The sequence below is a fragment of the Rhinoraja longicauda genome, chromosome 13 (genome assembly GCF_053455715.1).
Source record: "Rhinoraja longicauda isolate Sanriku21f chromosome 13, sRhiLon1.1, whole genome shotgun sequence".
Taxonomy (NCBI): Eukaryota; Metazoa; Chordata; class Chondrichthyes; order Rajiformes; family Arhynchobatidae; genus Rhinoraja; species Rhinoraja longicauda.
Genome location: NC_135965.1, coordinates 46,597,353 through 46,618,653, shown reverse-complemented (window position 1 = coordinate 46,618,653; position 21,301 = coordinate 46,597,353). Strand labels below are relative to the sequence as shown.

Here is a 21,301-nt window from a genome sequence, read left to right as displayed (position 1 = left end):
ATTGATGACCCATTTGGCTGAAGTTAATCTACTGACACACAAGTTATCTGGGAAACCATTAGCGTTTTTAGCACTTGTACACTCTCATTAATTTCAGAAGGACAAGTTTGCAGTAGACTCAATGGTGCAAATAGAAGCCAATTTTAAAGACAAAATATCCAACAACTGTGTTCATATCTGTTCAGTACAACAAATTGCTTTCAAAGGGATTGACATTTTTGGTCAGCATCCTATGCATATAAATATTTAAATTATCCTTAGTAGTTGGCTCTGTTCCATTTGTGTCTTGTGGCATCGACTTTGTTTGGATGTGACAATAAAATAAACTAAACTGAACTGAAAGTATGGGTGACGTTTCGGATTGTGACCCTTCTTCAGACGATTTGTCTGACCCTTTCACAAAGCTATAAAAGACAATTAACATCCCCAAAACAAACACAGGCAGGGAGTGAATATCCATGAGGGAGGAGGATCTAGCAGTCCCTGACCTTAACCAGCTTACCCAGTCAACATACAAAATCCAGTTTACATTCTATTCCTCACGTATTTCTGCTAAAAAACTGCACAAATGCAAGAATCAAATCCCAAGAGATAGATGGAATAGTAACAATGACATTTAAACTCAAAGCCAAAGAAAATATTATCAATATTTTCAGTTTTGTAAAGTGCATTAGATTACTACATTATACAAATACAAGATTCTGAAGACATCACATATGAAAGTATTTGTTTTGTTAAGTAAGTAGTCAACTAGACAAAGAAGAAGTTGATTGGAACTGACATGGAACGATCCCTGCTTTTAATTATTCATGTGTATTGCGTTATAAGTATACATTAAAGATTAATCAATATTTGAATAAACAGGGTATCAATATCAGGGTAGTGAGGAGGTGAATGGGCTGGAGTGGGGAAGCAGAGTTGGGACTGGGAGCGCAGTCCGTGTAGGGTTCAATGCAAGCGGCGTAGGCCATCACGTGGGCAATGTAGTTCTCCTCGTGTGTTTTGTGAAACAGATAGGCCATGGGACCTTTCGCATAGATTGCCACATCCTCCCCGCCATGAGTCTCCGAATCCAGTGGAACGGCAGCTTGTTGCATGTAATTCTTGTCGTCTGCAATAAAGGGAATATTTCACTGTACCAGACAGAGTCCACATGTACCAATAATAATAATAATAATAATGCATTACATTTATATAGCGCTTTTCATATACTCAAAGACGCTTTACAGAGATTTAGAGAACATAGGGAAATGAATAAATAGATAAATAAGTAAATAAGTAAACGAACAGAGAAAGGAGACAGAAGGTGAGGTGACCTTCAGTGGTTGAAGGCAGTACTGAACAGGTGAGACTTCAGCGATGTTTTGAATGTGGTGAGTGTGCAGGAGTCTCTAACGATTTGGGGTAGTGAGTTCCATAGGGTGGGAGCAGCGATGGAGAAAGCCCTGTCCCCCCAGGATCTGAGTTTGGTCCGGATGTGGGGGGATAGGAGATTGGCAGCAGCAGAGCGGAGGGTGCAGGTGGGAGTGTGCCTGTGGAGGAGGTCGGTCAGGTAGGATGGGGCCAGGTTATGGAGGGCTTTGTAGGTTATGAGGAGGATTTTGTACTGGATTCTCTGGGGAATGGGGAGCCAGTGGAGTTTGTAAAGGACGGGGGTGATATGGTCACGGATCGGGGTGTGGGTGAGTAGACGGGTAGCAGAGTTTTGAATGTATTGAAGTTTACTGATGATTTTTGAGGGTGCGCCATAGAGGAAGCTGTTGCAGTAGTCCAGACGGGAGGTGATGAAGGCGTGGATGAGGGTTTCTGCAGCTGTGGAGGAGAGGGATGGACGGAGACAGGCAATGTTTTTGAGGTGGAAGAAGGCTGTCTTTGTGATGTGTTTGATGTGTTTGTCGAAGGAGAGGGTTTGATCAAAGATGATTTCAAGATTCCGGATGTGAGGGGAGGTGGATACTGGGAGACCATCAATGTTGAGGATGAAGTTTTGGGTGGATTTGGTGAGCGTTTTTGGACCAATGATGATGATTTCAGATTTGTTGCAATTGAGTTTGAGGAAATTTGATTGAAGCCAAGATTTTATTTCAGTGATGCAGTTTGTCAGTGTAGAGTGTGTGGTGGGGGAGATTGACTTGGTGGAGATGAGGAGCTGGATATCATCGGCGAAGCAGTGGAAGTTGAGACCATGACGGCGGATTAATTGACCAAGGGGGAACAGGTAGAGGATGAAGAGGAGGGGGCCAAGGACTGAGCCTTGGGGGACACCTTGGGGGAGGGGAGCGGTGGGGGATTTACAGTTGTTAATGGAGATGAACTGGTGTCTGTCAGAGAGGTAAGATTTGAACCAGGATAGGGCTGTGCCGGTGATGTTAAAGGAGGTTTCAAGTCGGGTGAGGAGAATGGAGTGATTTATGGTGTCAAAGGCGGCGCTGAGGTCAAGTAGGATGAGGATGTTGAGGTTGCCAGCGTCGGAGGAGAGGAGAATGTCGTTTGTGATTTTGAGGAGCGCAGTTTCAGTACAGTGGTTGGAGCGGAATCCGGATTGGAAAGTTTCATACAGGTTATTGGTAGAGAGGTGGTATTTGAGTTGGGAAGCTACAGCACGTTCCAAAACTTTGGACAGAAAGGGTAGGTTGGAGATTGGTCTGAAGTTGTTTGGGGTGTCAGGGTTTGGACCAGGTTTTTTCAGAATGGGGGTGACAGCAGCGATTTTGAGGGATGGCGGGACGATGCCAGTGGACAGGGAGGAGTTTATTGTTGCAGTGATAAGTGGAGAGAGAGCAGGAAGGCAGGCCTTGACAAAGCTGGAGGGGATGGGGTCCAGAGAGCAGGTGGCAGTTTTTATTCCTGTGAAGAGGTCAGAGAGGTCGGTGGTGGAGACTGGGGAGAACTGAGGCAGGGGTTGACAGGATAAGGGGGGGCAGGTGGTTTGAGGGGGAGCAGGTGCGTTGGTGGTTAAAGTGCTGTAGACACTAAATGCTGGAGTAACTCAGCGGGACAGGCAGCATCAATGACAGGTACCAATGACTACTACATCCACTTATTTAATCCCATCTGATTTTTACATTGTGATTAGACATTAGTACTGATGTAAAAAAAAAACACAAAGTGCTGGATGAACCCAGCAGGTCAGACAGCACCTGTGGAAGGAATAGACAGGATATTTTGGGTCTGGACCCTTCTTCAGACTGATGGAATAAGGGAAAGACAGCTGGACAGGGGGTGGGACAAAGCCAGGCAAGTGATAGATGGATAGAGGTGAGGGTGGTTGATTGGCAGAGAGGCGGACAAAGGCTAGAGATGAAGAGGAAGCAAAAGGGGAGAGAAGAGGAGGAGTGACATATAAAGCCAGAGGGAGGAATATGGGTGGAAGGGGGCACTGGGAGGAGGGGGGGGGGGATTGGGTGTACACCAGGGTGAGGCATAGTAAAGAGAGGAGGGGGAAATGTTCTCCAGAGATGCTGCCTGTCCCACTATGTTACTCCAGCACTTTGTGTTTCTTTTTGTAAATCAGCATCTGCAGTTCCTTGTGTCTCCATTTGTACAGATGTGATGGAAATATCAATATGCTGTCACATGCTCCAATGAAATCTGTCTCCTTGGCAAGACTGGGATAAGCCTGTCAGAAGAAGGGTCCCGACCTGAAACATCACCTATCCATGTTCTCCAGAGATGCTGCCTGACCCGCTGAGTTACTCCAGCACTCTGAAACATCACCTATCCATGTTCTCCACAGATGCTGCCTGACTCACTGAGTTACTCCAGCACTTTGTGTCTTCTTTTGTAAACCAGAATCTGCAGTTCTTTGTTTCTACATAAGGCCATCAAAGTTTGATTTAAATGCAGAAATGTTCCCCTTAATCTGAAAAAACAATGGAGAAACATTTGCTGATGGAGCTGCCTGTTCTAGTTGGGACTGACTGTTTGCAGCCATTCAGTAAGTGTCGCACGCCTGCTGTCTCCACTGTCATGGCACTTCAGCGGGCTGGGATCTGGTGGAGATGGCCCAGCTGGGATGGGATTTCCAGTATAATGCTGGCCATCACCACTCCGATACTGCCCATGATAACTCCTGGCACAGTATCCACACATTTCAGTGCAAGCTCCTAGCTTGTGGTGAGAAGGTTACCTGATTTCTTTTCCCCAATCCTTTAACACGCTTTAGTCATTGTTTCCAAAACAAAGTTTTTCTTCATTTACTTAGTCATAGAGTCATAGAATGATCGAGTGTGGAAACAGGCCCTTCAGCCCAACTTGCCCACACCGGCCAACAATGTCCCAGCTACACTAGTCCCACCTGGCTGCGCTTGGTCCATATCTCTCCAAACCTGTCCTATCCATGTACCTGTCTAACTGTTTCTTAAATGTTGGGATAGTCCCAGCCTCAACTACCTCCTCTGGCAGCTTGTTCTTTGTGTGGAAAAGTTACACCTCAGATTCCTATTAAATCTTTTCCCCTTCACCTTGAACTAATGTTCTCTGGTCCTCGATTCCCCTACTCTGGGCAAGAGACTCTGTGCATCCACCTGATCTATTCCTCTCATGATCTTATACCCTCTATAAGATCACCCCTCATCCTCCTGCACTCCAAGGAATAGAGACCCAGCCTACTCAACCTCTCCCTACAGCTCAGACCCTCTAGTCCTTGCAACATCCTCATAAATCTTCTCTGAACCCTTTCAAGCTTGACAATATCTTTCCTATAACATGGTGCCCAGAACTGAACACAATACTCTAAATGTGGTCTCACCAACGTCTTATACAACTACAACATGACCTTCAATTTTAATTATTTTTTAAGTCTCTGAATGGACCAGACATTTATTTACCAGCCATTAAAGATCTTACTGGTTTTGACAGACACAGAACTCTGTCCCAGAGCTAAGTTGTGATGAAGCTGCCAGAGCCATTCTACGAGGAAGACCCTGCACTCCAACAGCTGCGTCCTTTGAAGTCTGGTAATATCTAGCCCAGGTGAGCAGGGACAGGCAGGGACCATGGTTACTGACTGCACAGTGACCCAGAGCCTGCCCAGTAAACATTAAGCTTCCTTACCAAAGGCAATGGATGATAGGTTTGGTCGAGTGCCGTTTGAGATTGCATAGCCAGGTCCATTTCCGTACAAGATGCTTGTATAAGGTTTATTATCCAAAGCCTCGGCTGGTGCCAATCCTGCATATGAAAATGTTATTGTTAATGTAGCACGAGTGAAAAGCTACCTCATCAACAATTAGTATTCAGTGTTCAGTCATTTATACTGGTCATCCACAAAAGGGAATTAATTTTCTCTTCTGTATACAGACTGAGAATTATACCTTAATTTCAATAAACTATATGTTGGTTCAACGTCGTATTAAAAATATAATAGTTACTGCACAATGAACAAATTTGAACATTTCAGCTCAGCTTGATTCATATTTAATTTGTATTTTGTTTAACTATCCAAAAAAAGCATCTCTTTGCCCAATGAAACGCTGAGACTTAAATCTTCCTCAGCATCCTTCACTTGGAGCTGGAATCCAACATCAATCTGCTTCACAATCAGGCTTTTAAACTATCCTCCAACAACAAGGTCACTGACATTATAATTAGCGTGCACACATTTGAAGGAAATATTAAAACCAGGACCTTTTAAACTAATTTGCTTCTTAACTTTCGTAGACCAATTTTATTTTGTTCAGTTTTCTCCACAACAGCATGTTTCTGAAGATAGTGCTGTTAACAATTGTAACCAATCAGCTATATCTAAATGCACGATGAAACAACTCGAGGAAGACTGGTATAAAAATCCACATGCAATCTAAATAATTGAACACTTTGTGTATCAATTGGAAACTATTGTAAGATACATTATTTTAAAATTTCCAACATAAAATCTAAGCTTCTAAATCAGACGTTAACTTTGGTCTAATTTGATTCTAACAGCTTCAGATAATGTCATAATAAGACGTTACACACCAATAAGAATAAATAAACCTGAATTGTCAGTCACCTTTCAAGGGGATCTATCCAACAAAAATGCAATCATGGAATATCGTTTTGTGCAAGGTAAAGTCTGATCAAAGATAGTTGGAGGGCCACCAATGAGGTAGATAGTAGCTCAGGACTGTTCTCTGGTTGTGGTTCAGTTGCCTGATAACAGCTGGGAAGAAACTGTCCCTGAATCTGGAGGTGTATATTTTCACACTTCTGTACCTTTTGCCCGATGGGAGAGGGGAGAAGTGGGAGTGGCCAGGATGCGACTCGTCCTTGATGATGCTGCTGGCCTTGCCGCGGCAGCGTGAGGTATGAATGGAGTCAATGGAAGGGAGGTTGGTTTGTGTGATGGTCTGGGCTGCGTCCACAATTCGCTGCAATTTCTTGCAGGCTTGGATGGAACTCTTCAAAAACCAATCTGATGCATCCTGATAAAATGCTTTCTACGGCGCATCTGTAACATAATGTTACTCACCTAATATTGGATTGCCACGATAGGTTTTTCCCCCAAAGCTAAAGACATGTGAATGATCTGCGGTGACAATGGTGAGGGTATCCTCATCACTGGTCAGTTTACTGGCTCTTTCAATAGCTTCATCAAATTTCACTGTTTCATGTAAAGCATACGCTGCCATTCCAGCATGATGGCCATGGTCAATTCTCCCACTTAAACAGAAACACAATCATTAGTTCAATACATGGACATTCAAGTGCAGATACTGTACATAAAAACCACGCCTGCTCAGAAGGGCTCTTTGGCTAATCTTCACAAATGTGCAGCATTGCATTTGCAGCAGAGTGGTAGTGCATTCAGCCTAATAGTGCAGTACAGTACAGCATAGGAACGGGCTGAAGGTCAACAATGTTTGTGCTAGATGATGCCTAGTTAAATTGACCTCATCTGCCTGTACATGATCCATATCCCTCTATTCCCTGCACTTCCATGTACCTCATCTAAAAACCTCTTTAATAGGTACATGGCAGTGCAGGTGTAAGGCCATTTGAACAATGGACTGAGTATAGTTTAGTTTATTGTCACGTGTACCGGGGTACAATGAAAAGCTTTTCTTGCGTGCTGACCAGTCAGTGGAAAGACATTACATGATTACAATCGAGCCATTTACAGTGTACAGATACATGGTATAAGCCAATAAAATTCAACCAAAGATAGTCCGAGGGAATCCAATAAGGTAGACAGTAGTTTAGGACTGCCCTCTAGTTGTAGGATGGTTCAGTTGCCTGATAGCCGCTGGGAAGGAAGGCTCACCAAGACTGAGGATGATGTGACATGATCAGCTCTTCCAGTGACCTTGTCAAAATACTGCAAACATTGTTGTATTTTTATTTGTGTCCTCATCAAGAAGTGATTTTCTCTTTGCAACATTTGAATGCAGACTCACAATAGTATAGTTTAGTTTAGAGATTCAGCAATTCAGAGATTCGGCCCACTGAGTCTGCACCGACCAGCGATCCCCACACATTAACACTATCCTACACACGCTAGGGACAATTTACACGTGCCAAGGCAATTAACCTACAAACCTGTACGTCTTTGGAGTGTGGGAGGAAACCGGAGCATCCGGAGAAAACCCACGGAGGTCACAGGGAGAACGTACAAACTCCGTACAGACAGCACGGTGGAGTCAGGATGGAACCCGGGTCTCTGGCGCTGTGAGGCAGCAACTCTATCGCTGCACCACGATGCCGCCCTTAATAGTGATAGGATAGTGTTCTAAATTCCAGTGAAAACTGCTTGTAAATGGAAGAATGGAATTGAGAAACACAATGGCTACCTTCAGCAACTGCCTGAATGATGTTGTGTGTCTCGCATCACCAACAACCCCTGCTAATCCATGCCTGTCCATTATCAAAAATGTAAAGAATAGTATTTCATCCTTCAAAAATTAGTTTTGTGATGTGTATGAAAGTAACACCAGAATACAGATTCAAGCCTGTAAACCACAGAGATTTTATCAAATAAAACAAAGCTTTGAAATACTTATCTTCAACAAAAAGGAAAAATCCTTTCGGATTCCTACTGAGAATTTTAATGGCTTTTTCAGTCATTTCCATAATAGATGGATCCATCGTCTTATTCCTTTGTAAATCAAATTTCATATCTTTGGGTTCAAACAAACCTAAAAACGAAATGTTACGTCAATTACTCATTATTTAATCATCTTGAATATTTAGTACAATTGAGCCCACTTAGTTTAGTTTGGAGATACAAGGTGGATATATATATATATGGAGATATAAGGTGGAGAGATATATATATGGAGATATAAGGTGGAGATATATATATATGGAGATATATATATATGGAGATATAAGGTGGATATATATATATATATGGAGAGATATATATGGAGATATATATATGGAGATATATGGTGCAAACAGGCCCTTCAGCCCACTGAGTCCGCACCTACCAAGGATCACCTGCACACAGTTCTGTCCCGCACACTAGGGACAATTTACAGAAGCCAATTAACCTGTGTGGGAGGAAACACATCTTTGGAGTGTGGGAGGAACTTTTTCAGTCAGAGAGTGGTGAAGGTGTGGAATTCTCTGCCTCAGAAGGCAGTGGAGGCCAGTTCGTTGGATGCTTTCAAGAGAGAGCTGGATAGAGCTCTTAAGGATAGCGGAGTGAGGGGGTATGGGGAGAAGGCAGGAACGGGGTACTGATTGAGAGTGATCAGCCATGATCGCATTGAATGGCGGTGCTGGCTCGAAGGGCTGAATGGCCTACTCCTGCACCTATTGTCTATTGTCTATTGTCTATTGAAACCGGAGCACCCTGAGAAAACCCACAAGGTCACAGAGAGAACGTGCAAACTCTGTACAGAGAGCACCCGTAGTGCTAGGTAATACTAGGTAACCATTATAGTTCTAAACCAGATTATCTGGTTTCCATCTTATCACCGGGTGGCGATGGCAGCCTCGCCAACAGTCTGTCTGTCTTGCCTGGGATCAATGCTCAAAACACGGCCTGCGGATTTCAACATTGAGGAGCTCGCAGTCTCGGGTAAAGACTGATGTCGGGAAGCTCCAAGTCGCAGGAGGTTCGACCCGTGGTCTGACCGCCCGGTGCGGGGGAGCCGAGATCCCCCCGATGCGGGAGCTTGATCGCCCCGACACGGAGTGCCCGGACCGCCGGCTATGGGAGCCACGATCGCCCCGTCAACGGAAGGCTCGAGCCCCTTGACCGCGGGAGAACAAAGAAGGGAAGCGATTGAACTTTTTTTTTGCCTTCCATCACAGAGAGGAATGAGGAGGAGTCACTGAGGTGGATGTTTTTGTTAAAATGTATTTTGTGTGTTTTGTTGCTTTTATTGGTATGACTGTATGGCAAATCAAATTCCTCGTATGTTGCAAAACATACTTGGCTAATAAAGTATGATTATGATGATCATCATCTCTACACAAGAGTTTGCTGTCAGTTTGGCTGCCAGCATCTCTAAAGAGTGATCGCAATTCATAAAGTTTGTTGGGAATAACTTTGAAGTGTTGTAAAAGGGATGTGAGACATGAAATAAATGCAAATATTTATTTCTTCCTTTGATATAACTTCATCATAACTGTTAGTGCCTGTCACGGTTCTCGAAATATATTTTAATTACTTCCAAGTTAAGGTCAAGAAGGAATCAAGTCTACAATGAGAATCCAAGTAGCTCGCCCATAGCCTTTAAATTGAAGTTTCGAGATACAGCGCGGAAACAGGCCCTTCAGCCCACAGACTCCGTGCTGTCCAGCAATCCCCGTACACTAGCACTATCCTACACACACTAGGGACAATTTACATTTATACCAAGTCAATTAAGCTACAAACGTCTTTGGAGTGTGGGAGGAAACCGGAGCACCCGGAGAAAACCCACTAGGTCACGGGGAGAACGTACAAATTCCGTACAGACAGCACCCATAGTCAGGATCGACTCCCCGTGTCTCTGGCGCTGTATGCGCTGTAAAGCAGCAACTCTACCGCTGTGCCACCGTGCCACCTGTGAAGGCAGAGGGATATTTTTCGGGACTCACCCATCAAATATTTGGTTTTCCGCTCATCAACAGCATCAAAGTCACTTTTGTTCCACACATACTTTGCATTCTGGAAGACAATAGCATGCAGTGTTTTAGAATTAGCATATGATCATTGTTTAAAGCAATAGCAGCAATTAAAAATATCACTAAGTACCTTTCTGGCATTGAGCCACTCATGAATTAAATTGCGATTATCTTTCCGTTCACCATTCTGATATTTATTGTCTGGATATTCAGGATCACGGGTCCCAATAGGAGTCATGTAGATCCTTCCTCCTCCAAGTATGACCTGGAAAAATAAATATATTCCTTTGTAATCAGGAAACTAAATTGTATCCATTACAATTCCTCAGTAAATGTTTCTTCCTGTTATTCTGCTGCTGTTTCATCTCACGGAATTAAATCCATCCACAATTACAGGTTTAATATAGCTGTGATAGTTTAGTTTTGTTTATTGTCACATGTACCGAGGTACAGTGAAAAGCTATAGTTGTGTGCTAACCAGTCAGCGGAAAGACAATGCATGATTACAATCGAGCCGTTCACAGTGTACAGATACATGATAAGGGGCTAACTTTTTGTGAAAGTAAAACATGTTGCTGTTGGAACACAGAGCTAAAAGTGTGGGTTGATTGTAATGTGTGAATGCACCTCTGTGACTTGCCCACTGATAGTCGCCTGGGTTGGGCTCCATCTGGATACCTCCAAGTAACGTGTCTTCGGGTCATCCGTTTAAAGTAGGACCATGTTCACCTCTCGGTAAGAAGGGCACAGGTAGAAGTCTTACTTTGAAATGATCATTTGTTTGAGTGCATGGTCAGTATTAAACTGAGATCACAATTGCCTTGATAGTGAAACATATGTAAAAAATATCCAGTGGTCATCATGCTACAAGAAGGATGTGAAAAAGTCAAAAAGATTCACAAGGATGTTGCTGGGAATGGAAGGCTTGAGTTGTAAGGAGATAGGTTGGGTCCTATTACCTTGGAGCAAAGAAGGCTGAGAGGTTTATTAAATATGAGGGGCATAGACTGCATCAATAGTATCATATCATATCATATATATACAGCCGGAAACAGGCCTTTTCGGCCCACCAAGTCCGTGCCGCCCAGCGATCCCCGTACATTAACACTATCCTACACCCACTAGGGACAATTTTTACATTTACCCAGCCAATTAACCTACATACCTGTACGTACGTCATATATAGAGGAATCTAAAATGTGAGGACATGGGTTTTAGATGAGAGGCACTTTTTCACACTGAAGATAACAGATACTCAGACAACTGGGGTTAAAGGTTTTTTGTCACGATGCCAATTTTTTGTATCCTCGTCTTCCTACATTTCCATGAACTCATCCCCCACATTCCACCATTTATCTGCACACCCAGGATAACATACAGTGGAGAAATAACCTGCCAAACACCATGTCTTTGGAATGTAGGAGGGAAGCAACGAACCAAGAGGAAACAGTCACATGGGGAGCCTAACACAGACAGAACCAATGGTCAGGATTGAACGCGGGCAGCTGGCACTGCAAGCCCGCGGGCGGCTCAACTAGTGTTAGAGGCAAGTACAACAAAGTTTAAAACATATTTGAACACGTACGTGGATAGGAAAGGTTTAGAGAGATATAAGCCAGGCGCATGCAAAAGGGACTAGCATAGATGGGGCATCTTAGGTTCAGGTTTATCACTGTCACAGTACCGAGGTACAGTGAAAGGCTTTGTTTTACATGCTATTGAAACAGATCAGATATACCACACATTCAGCAGTGCTGAACTACTATCTACCTCACTGGTGACCCTCGATGCAACACCTGTCCCTTTACCTCCCCCCTCAACTCCATCCAAGGACCCAAACAGTCTTTCCAGGTGAGACAGAGGTTCACCTGCACCTCCTCCAACCTCATCTATTGTATCTGCTGCTCTAGATGTCAACTTCTTTACATCGGCGAAACCAAGCGCAGGCTCGGCGATCGTTTCGCTCAACACCTTCGCTCAGTCCGCCTTAACCAACCTGATCTCCCGGTGGCTGAGCACTTCAACTCCCTCTCCCACTGCCAGTCTGACCTTTCTGTCATGGGCCTTCTCCAGTGCCATAGTGAGGCCCACCGGAAATTGGAGGAACAGCACCTCATATTTCGCTTGGGCAGCTTGCAGCCCAGTGGTATGAACATTGACTTCTCCAACTTTAGATAGTTCCTCTGTCCCTCTCTTCCCCTCCCCTTCCCAGTTCTCCCTCTATCTTCCTGTCTGCACCTATATCCTTCCTTTGTCCCGCCCCCCTGGCATCAGTCTGAAGAAGGGTCTCGACCCGAAACGTCACCCATTCCTTCTCTCCTGAGATGTTGCCAGTCCTGCTGAGTTACTCCAGCATTTTGTGATACCTCAGACTATCCTTGATCAGTCTATGCTGCCTTTACCTTGCACTAAATGTTATTCCCTTATCATGTACCTGTACACTGTAAATGGCGTGATTGTAATCATGTCTTGTCTTTCCTCTGACTGTATAGCACGCAACAAAAGCTTTTCAATGTACTTCGGTATATGTGACAATAAACTCAAGTGAACAATAAATACTGTCAGGTCAAGCTCAAGTGCCATGGATAGAGCGAGGGGGCAGATAGAGAGTGCAGAATCTAGTTCTCATCACTGACCCCCCGCCTGTCTCTATGCTGCATCACTCTGACTCTATGAGAGTGACAGAAGAATAGAAAATATTGAAAAGGTGCAACAGACCAAAGAGCAACTGTGGAGAGAGAAAGAGAGTTAGCATTTCAGGTTAGTGATGTTTCCTCCACAGATGCTGCCTGGCCTGTGGAATATTTCCTGCAGTTTCTGTTGCCATTTTGACCTCCAGCATTTTCTGAGCAGATTAAACAGTGGACAGAGGCAAGCGTGTCAGTGGACAGAGGCAAGCGTGCCAGTGGACAGAGGCAAGCGTGTCAGTGGACAGAGGCAAGCGTGTCAGTGGACAGAGGCAAGCGTGTCAGTGGACAGAGGCAAGCGTGTCAGTGGACAGAGGCAAGCGTGTCAGTGGACAGAGGCAAGCGTGTCAGTGGACAGAGGCAAGCGTGTCAGTGGACAGAGGCAAGCGTGTCAGTGGACAGAGGCAAGCGTGTCAGTGGACAGCGGCAAGCGTGTCAGTGGACAGCGGCAAGCGTGTCAGTGGACAGAGGCAAGCGTGTCAGTGGACAGAGGCAAGCGTGTCAGTGGACAGAGGCAAGCGTGTCAGTGGACAGAGACAAGCGTGTCAGTGGACAGAGGCAAGTGTGTCAGTGGACAGAGGCAAGTGCGTCAGTGGACAGAGGCAAGTGTGTAGTCTGAATGATGGACACCAGGCGTAGGTTCACTGTGGTTTCACTGGCTGCAGGGTCTCTGGGTCTGGGTGCTGTAGACCACTCACAAGGCTGTGGACAACAGAATGTGAATGATGTGGCTGGCTCTCCTATTGTTCCATTGGACAAGGTTGTGCCTCTTCTGATGCCAAAGAAGCAATGGGGAGAAGAGTCGTCATCATCAGCTCTGAGAGTAATGTTGGAGCCAAGCCAGTAGATGCAGGTGGAAGCGAGTTAGCAGTGGTGTGCCCAGCACCCAGCTCAGCATGGATCTGTCAGGTGATGGCGAGAGGAGGGGTCAGAGCCAGTGTACAGGCTGCATTGCAGAGCAGATAGATTGTACATGAACTGGGTAATAGACCAGCAGATCCTCCATCAATATTGGAAAAGGCAACTGAGGCATCGTTATTTGGATGGACATTAGTGGAATCAACCATCATCAGCATGCTGGACATGGGTGCAGTTGTACTAGAAGCAAGTGTGGGATCAGTAAAATTAAAGTGTTATCAAATCTAAAGTGTTTGGTTAGAACCATTCAGGTCCCTGTTTCTGAAAATGCTGGAGAGTTGTAAGGAACAATAGTTTGACTAACCGTTGAAAGCAAAGTGATAAAACTTACGTCAATGTCAGTGTTGGAGATCAGCTGCGCTGCGATGTCCTTGCATCGACCAACGGCATCAGCTGGGAGATCGGCGTCGCTGTACCAGTTTCTGTCTGCCACATGGGCGTAGGTGGCTGCCGGTGAGGCGTGCTGGACCCGCGTGGTGGTGACCACCCCCACTGACTTCCCTGGAAACAACATGTAGACACTTGGCGTCGTGAATGAGTGGCAGTGCACAGAGAACGGCCATGGTTCTCACCACAAATCAGATCTAGGGACCACGCGTTCAGGAGGGTCACTGATACGATAGAAGCGATAGATCCCATTGGGAGATAATAATAAACGGGGAGATCTTGCTGGGCCGAGGCTGACTGTGCTGCAGCATTGTCCCCCCGAGCCCAGCTGTTAGGTCCCGCATAGGAGAGGGGGTGAGCGGGTGGGTGGGTGAGTGAGTGGGTGGGGGTGAGTGGGTGTGGGTGAGTGGGTGGGGGTGAGTGGGTGGAGGGGGAGGGATGGGTGGGGGTAAGTGGGTGAGGGGTGGAGGGGTGGGTGGGGGTAAGTGGGTGAGGGGTGGAGGGGGAGGGGTGGGTGGGGGTGAGTGGGTGAGTGAGTGGGGGTTGATTGGTGGGTGGGAGATGAGTGGTGGGTGGGTGGGTGGGGGGGTGCGGGGTGGGTGGGGGCGAGTGGTGGGTGGGGGGGTGTGGGTGAGGGGGAGTGGGTGGGTGGGTGGGTGGGGGTGAGTGGATGGGGGTGTGAGTGGGTGGGAGGGTGGCTGGGGGGTGAGTGGGTGGGGGGTGTGTGGGTGAGGGGTGGGTGGGTGGGAGGGTGGGTGGGGGGTGAGTGGGTGGAGGGTGGGTGGGGGGGTGAGTGGGTGGGGGGTGGGTGGGGGGTGAGGGGTGAGTGGTGGGAGGGTGGGTGGGGGGTGAGTGGGGGTGTGTGGTGGGTTGGAGGGTGGGTGGGTGGGGGGTGAGTGGGAGGGAGGGTGGGTGGGGGCTGAGTGGGGGTATGTGGGTGAGGAGTGAGTGGGTGGGTGGGAGGGAAGGTGGGTGGGTGAGGGGTGAGTGGGTGGGTGGGAGGTGAGTGGGTGGGAGGGAAGGTGGGTGGGTGAGGGGTGAGTGGGTGGGAGGGAAGGTGGGTGGGTGGGAGGTGAGTGGGTGGGAGGGAAGGTGGGTGGGTGAGGGGTGGGTGGGTGGGGGGGTGAGTGGGAGGGAGGGTGGGTGGGGGCTGAGTGGGGGTATGTGGGTGGGGGGTGAGTGGGTGGGTGGGAGGTGAGTGGGTGGGAGGGAGGTGAGTGGGTGGGAGGGAAGGTGGGTGGGTGAGGGGTGAGTGGGTGGGTGGGAGGGAGTGTGGGGGGGCGGTGAGTGGTGGGGTAATTTCTGGGCAAATTTTAACAGACATTCAGAGACACTTTAAAGCTATTTTTATAAACTACGAATGATGTGCCTGGTTAACGGAGGGCATTTGGAGGGAGGGGTTGGCAGTATTGTGAGTTTGAAAGTGTTCCTATTGCGTTGCCTCCTGCTGCACTCTCTGCCGCACTCACTACACAGGAGTGAATGTCAACATCAACTTTATGTTTCAGGTAGGTTGGGATATTTCTCTAATGTTTTGTTTTCTGTAGCAACTGAGTGAATTAGTGTGAACATGAAGAGCACACACCTGCGTCCTTTGCCCGTTTCAGCACCGACTCGACTTCATTGCCGTCGGTGGAGCCGCAGTCTCGCCGTTTGGTCGCCGCGCTCACTCCAATCGTTCCGTAGTTTGCTTTGACTCCGCACAGGTAGGCTGTGGCTGTGCCAGCACTGTCGGGGACCTGGTGATCCACATTGTACGTCTGCAACACACACGTTTAGAGCATTGGAGGTCGATACTCAGCGGCAGGCTTTGAACACGCGGATTTCCACTTGCAGCCGGGAGCTTTATTACAAGGGGGCTGGCAGGTAATGTGTGATCCTGATGCTGGGCCTTTGCTGTTGCCCCACTGTGAACTGCTGAGCAGAGGGCTTGCTCACAGCATGAGAACACAACCTCTTCCTCACATCAGTGAGGGATGGGATCTGTTGCAGATTGGTTCAGAAAATTATTAGCATTAAATAATCAGCCACTGCTCTTACATCAGCCAGACTGTCAGCTGAAAACTGGAAGAACACATTAAAAAAACTACCTATGAAACCCACCGGATGCGTGTTTCTATTGTTCAGAGCGGCCAGACCATTTCTGTTCCTACATGCCTAGTTTAGAAATACAGCATGGAAACAGTCCCTTCAGCCCGCCAAGTCCATACCAACCATTGTTCACACTCGTTCTATGTTGTCCCACTTTCTCATCCACTCCCTACACACATAGGTTCAATTAACCCACAAACCCGCACGGCTCTGGGGTGTGGGAGGAAACCGGAGCACCCAGAGGAAACCCACGCGGTCACGGGAAGAAAGTGCAAACTCCACACGGACAGCACCCAAAGTCAGGATGGAACCTGTGTCTCTGGTGCTGCGAGGCAGCAGCTCTACCCGCTGCACCGCTGTGTCGCACTGATGTTCCTCACCGTGTGGCGCATTGCAGGCACCTTCCCGCTTATTTCTGAAACTTGGAACACGATCAATAATTGTTACCAGCATTACAAACCAGTTCCTCAAACGGGTTTGTTGAAACTATTGTAAAACAATTCATTATGTAAAGTTGAGATGCATGTGCATAGACATTAACTGTCTCATGAAACCGAGTCGGCAGCAGGTGTAGTTCAGACCGTGGCTGATCCAACCTTGCCCCCCACACCACATTCCTGCCCGTTTCCCATCAACCATGACCGACCACGACCCCCCTCCCCCCCCCCCCCCCCCTCCGTTCCACCCCACCTTCTGAGCACAGAGTGGAATATAATCAATAATTCAGCCCCATGGGCTCTCTGTGGTAGAGATTTGCATAAAGAGTCACCCATCCATGTTCTCCAGAGATGCTGCCTGAGCCTGACCCGCTGAGTTACTCCAGCACTCTGTGAAACATCACCTATCCATGTTCTCCAGAGATGCTGCCTGACCTGCTGAGTTACTCCAGCACTCTGTGAAACGTCACCTATCCATGTTCTCCACAGATGCTGCCTGACCCGCTGAGTTACTGCAGTACTCTGTGAAACGTCACCTATCCATGTTCTCCACAGATGCTGCCTGACCCGCTGAGTTACTCCAGCACTTTGTGTCTTTTTTCTTCATTGTATAAACATTTCTCCTTACATCTATCTTAAACAGATGCCCACCTAATAAAATCTAACATTTCACAAGTAGGAACATTTATTCTTAACCTTGGAAAGACCGAGATGTGGGAATGATTCCATGGTGAGGACAGTTTCTTCTCCAGAATGTCCTTGTAGCTGGCCCTTGAGTATTCGAGCAGCAGTCACTGTGGGTATTCCCATTCCTAACAGAAAGATATGGCTAAATGTTAATTGATTGATTAACAAAAAAGAAGCTGATGACAGCACGTCATAAGAACTTTTGACCAAGACAATGGCGCATTATCACTGATCGTCACTTGGAGTTAATTGGTTTCATGGACTCTATCAGACCACGCCACAATCTACAGGGCAAAGGTGCTTATACAACACCCACAAGAAATTGCCTTTATCTTCAATTAATTTATTGTTTACCAAATGTTTTCTATGAATGTGTTGAAATCCAGGTATGTGTTGACATCCAGGGCAGAGTTGCTGCCTTATAGCACTTGTAGTGCCGGAGACCCGGGTTCCATCCTGACCAGCAGCAGGTTTTGATAGATAGATAGATTCTTGATTGGTACGGGTGTCAGAGGTTGTGGGGAGAAGGCAGGAGAATGGGGTTAGGAGGGAGAGATAGATCAGCCATGATTGAATGGCGGAGTAGACTTGATGGGCTGAATGGCCTAATTCTACTCCTATGACGTTATGACCTTATGAGCACATGCTGTAATATTGGAATTTTTCCTGAGATTTCTGGGAGCTTTTCATCAATTGTGAAGCTGGAGGAAGTTAAGAACCAATGTGGAAGTTACCCTCTTCAGATTTGGTGAAGAAGGTCCAGCTAACAATTGGCACAAATGATTGAATCTCCATCTCTCCTAAAACGTCACTGACTCGTGTCACCCTGAGTGGACAGTGTGTGCATTCCTTGTCCACGTTCACATTGACTCAAACAGACTCAGCACCGTCAATGGAACGCCACTGAAACTGAACGACAATGAGATGGAGGCACAAAGTCCTGGCTCTCCACAAGGGTCTGGAAACCTTGCAGGCTGCCACTGATATCCTGATCTCACCATTTCAATATTTCTAATGTTTCTTATATATATATTTTTTGTAATTACAAATAAATATTAATAATTAATATTTTAAAATATCACTTTCAATAGACAATAGACAATAGACAATAGGTGCAGGAGTAGGCCATTCAGCCCTTCGAGCCAGCACCACCATTCAATGCGATCATGGCTGATCACTCTCAATCAGTACCCCGTTCCTGCCTTCTCCCCATACCCCCTCACTCCGCTATCCTTAAGAGCTCTATCCAGCTCTCTCTTGAAAGCATTCCAACGAACTGGCCTCCACTGCCTTGTGAGCAGAGAATTCCACACCTTCACCACTCTCTGACTGAAAAAGTTCTTCCTCATCTCCGTTCTAAATGGCCTACCCCTTATTCTTAAACTGTGGCCCCTTGTCTGGACTCCCCCAACATTGGGAACATGTTTCCTGCCTCTAATGTGTCCAATCCCCTAATTATCTTATATGTTTCAATAAGACCCCGCCTCATCCTTCTAAATTCAGTGTATACAAGCTTTCAAGCATCTTTAAATATTGAAAAATATTGAATGAAACACAATTAATGAAACCAAATGTAAATCACCTCCTTCTCATGGTGACCCCACCCACAGTGGACGGAGACAAGAGCACACTTCCCTGGATAAGAGGTGGGGAATGGACTACATCTACACTTCACGCTGCCTCAGGAAGTAGATCCAGCATCGTCACGGACACACACACTCTGCTCATTCCCTCTTTTCCCTTCTCTTGTTGGCAGAGATACAAAGCTTGAAAGCTCGTACACCAGATTCAGGAACAGATTCCTCCTCACTGTTATCAGATTTTTCTCTCTCATATGCTGGAATAAATTCCCAATATTCCAATCAACCACGTTGCAGTCCTTGCACTTTTTTTTAAACTGCACTTACCTGCTGTTGTAACACTAGCTTTTGCACTCTGTTTATTTTCTCTCTTGCACCAGCTGATGTAGTTATGTATGGTATGATCTGCCTGGGCAACACACAAAGCTGTATCTGTACACATGCCAATAATAAACTAATACCAGACCAATACCAGAAGTTACAGGGTTAGAGGGCAAAGGTTGTTTCCGCGAGCATTCGATATTAAAATTAAAATTGAATATTTAATTCAATATTAGTTGGCAGAATATCCCAACTAGATGTCTCCCGACTCCTGTCACTTGCTGCCATTCTAGTTTTATGCATTAATTTACTCTGCGTTGTTGTGCAGTGATCACTGACTGCATCGCCCCGCTCCCCTTCATTCTCGCGGCAGCTTCGTGATCTATTGGATTCGGTTCCGATATATTTTGTGAACTCAATTCTGACAATCTGCCACGAGCTAACTGGTGACTTTTGGAAAACGTATATCCTTATAGCCAAGATTATTCATTGCGCAGATGCAAAATGCTGGAGTAACTCAGGCGGGAAGCATGCAGGTACAGCAGCAGTGAAGAAAGCCAATGGAATGTTGGCCTTCATAACAAGAGGAGTTGAGTATAGGAGCAAAGATGGTCCTTCTACAGTTGTACCGGGCCCTGGTGAGACCGCACCTGGAGTACTGTGTGCAGTTTTGGTCTCCAAATTTGAGGAAGGATATTCTTGCTATTGAGGGCGTGCAGCGTAGGTTCACTAGGTTAATTCCCGGAATGGCGGGACTGTCGTATGTTGAAAGGCTGGAGCAATTAGGCTTGTATACACTGGAATTTAGAAGGATGAGGGGGATCTTATTGAAACATATAAGATAATTAGAGGACACATTAGAGGCAGGAAACATGTTCCCAATGTTGGGGGAGTCCAGAACAAGGGGCCACAGTTTAAGAATAAGGGGTAGGCCATTTAGAACGGAGATGAGGAAGAACTTTTTCAGTCAGAGAGTGGTGAAAGGTGTGGAATTCTCTGCCTCAGAAGGCAGTGGAGGCCAGTTCGTTGGATGCTTTCAAGAGAGAGCCGGATAGAGCTCTTAAGGATAGCGGAGTGAGGGGGTATGGGGAGAAGGCAGGAACGGGGTACTGATTGAGAGTGATCAGCCATGATCGCATAGAATGGCAGTGCTGGCTCGAAGGGCTGAATGGCCTACTCCTGCACCTATTGTCTATTGGGATAGGCAGCATCTCTGGAGAGAAGGAATGGGTGACGTTTCGGGTCGAGACCTTACCCGAAACATCACCCATTCCTTCTCTCCAGAGGTGCTGCCTGTCCCGCTGAGTTATTCCAGCTTTTTGTGTCTATCTTTGGTGTAAACCAGCATCTGCAGTCCTTCATACACATTATTCATTGTGTGTTGGTTTGGTTATCACAGTGTGGGACTATCCTGAAGGTCAGCAGGGGTGGGAGGTTGTGAGGAGTGGATGTTATGAGGGGAAGCATCAGGACCCTTTGTAGACACATGTGGTCGCTACACAAAAGGACTTGCTTCACCAAACTCACCATCTCCCAGAAACAGGATCACGTTCTTAGCTTGGTGCGTCAGTGGCCTCAGTGCCAGAGCTGCCTTCAAAGACCGTTTTTGCATCTCATTCAGAACACCGGGGAATCTTCTGCTGCTGTAGTAGTAAACAAGGTTTTTAAATTTCAGTTTTAATATAATGACACAATAAAAATAGTGCCCTACTTGTCAATGTCGTGTCATTGTCCACGCTTTCCTACACTTGCTGGATTTTGAAGTTGGTTTGATGAAACAGAGGCAGGTGATGTGTTATTGTTGTTCCTGCTCCATGCACTAGGTTGTGAATGATCACCACGCACCTTAGCTATAAGTCAGCAATTCTTGCCCTTCAGACTCCCCCTGACACTGTGACAGTGAGCAGTCCTCTGCCCCACGGCACTGCGCGGGTGAAGATCCAGTGATCTTGTGAGCGGGGGGGGGGGGGGGGGGGGGGGGGGGAGGGGGTTTGTGATACAGGACCACAAGCTGGGAGGATTGGCAACACAAGAGACACTATTATTATGGCCGTTCCAGTTACAGAAAGTCTCCCGTACAATTTCACAGATCACCACCAAAAATACTGAGACACTGAATAAATTTCAGTCTCACAGAGTTACATGAAAACAGTAA

The 21,301-nt window shown here is 46.5% G+C and overlaps 1 protein-coding gene across 1 annotated transcript; it reads right to left on the bottom strand.

Annotated features, from left to right (window-relative positions):
• Positions 1-845: 845 nt before the first annotated feature.
• Positions 846-20,781, bottom strand: LOC144599091 (intestinal-type alkaline phosphatase 1-like). The gene is made up of 10 exons (XM_078409810.1): positions 20,674-20,781; positions 17,255-17,370; positions 15,616-15,790; positions 13,975-14,144; positions 10,169-10,303; positions 10,012-10,081; positions 7,976-8,114; positions 6,452-6,642; positions 5,056-5,172; positions 846-1,111 (listed from the first exon to the last, which is right to left on the bottom strand). The coding sequence occupies exons 1-10, from the start codon at positions 20,756-20,758 to the stop codon at positions 846-848; spliced, it is 1,464 nt and encodes a 487-aa protein (XP_078265936.1). The 5' UTR covers positions 20,759-20,781.
• Positions 20,782-21,301: the final 520 nt, after the last annotated feature.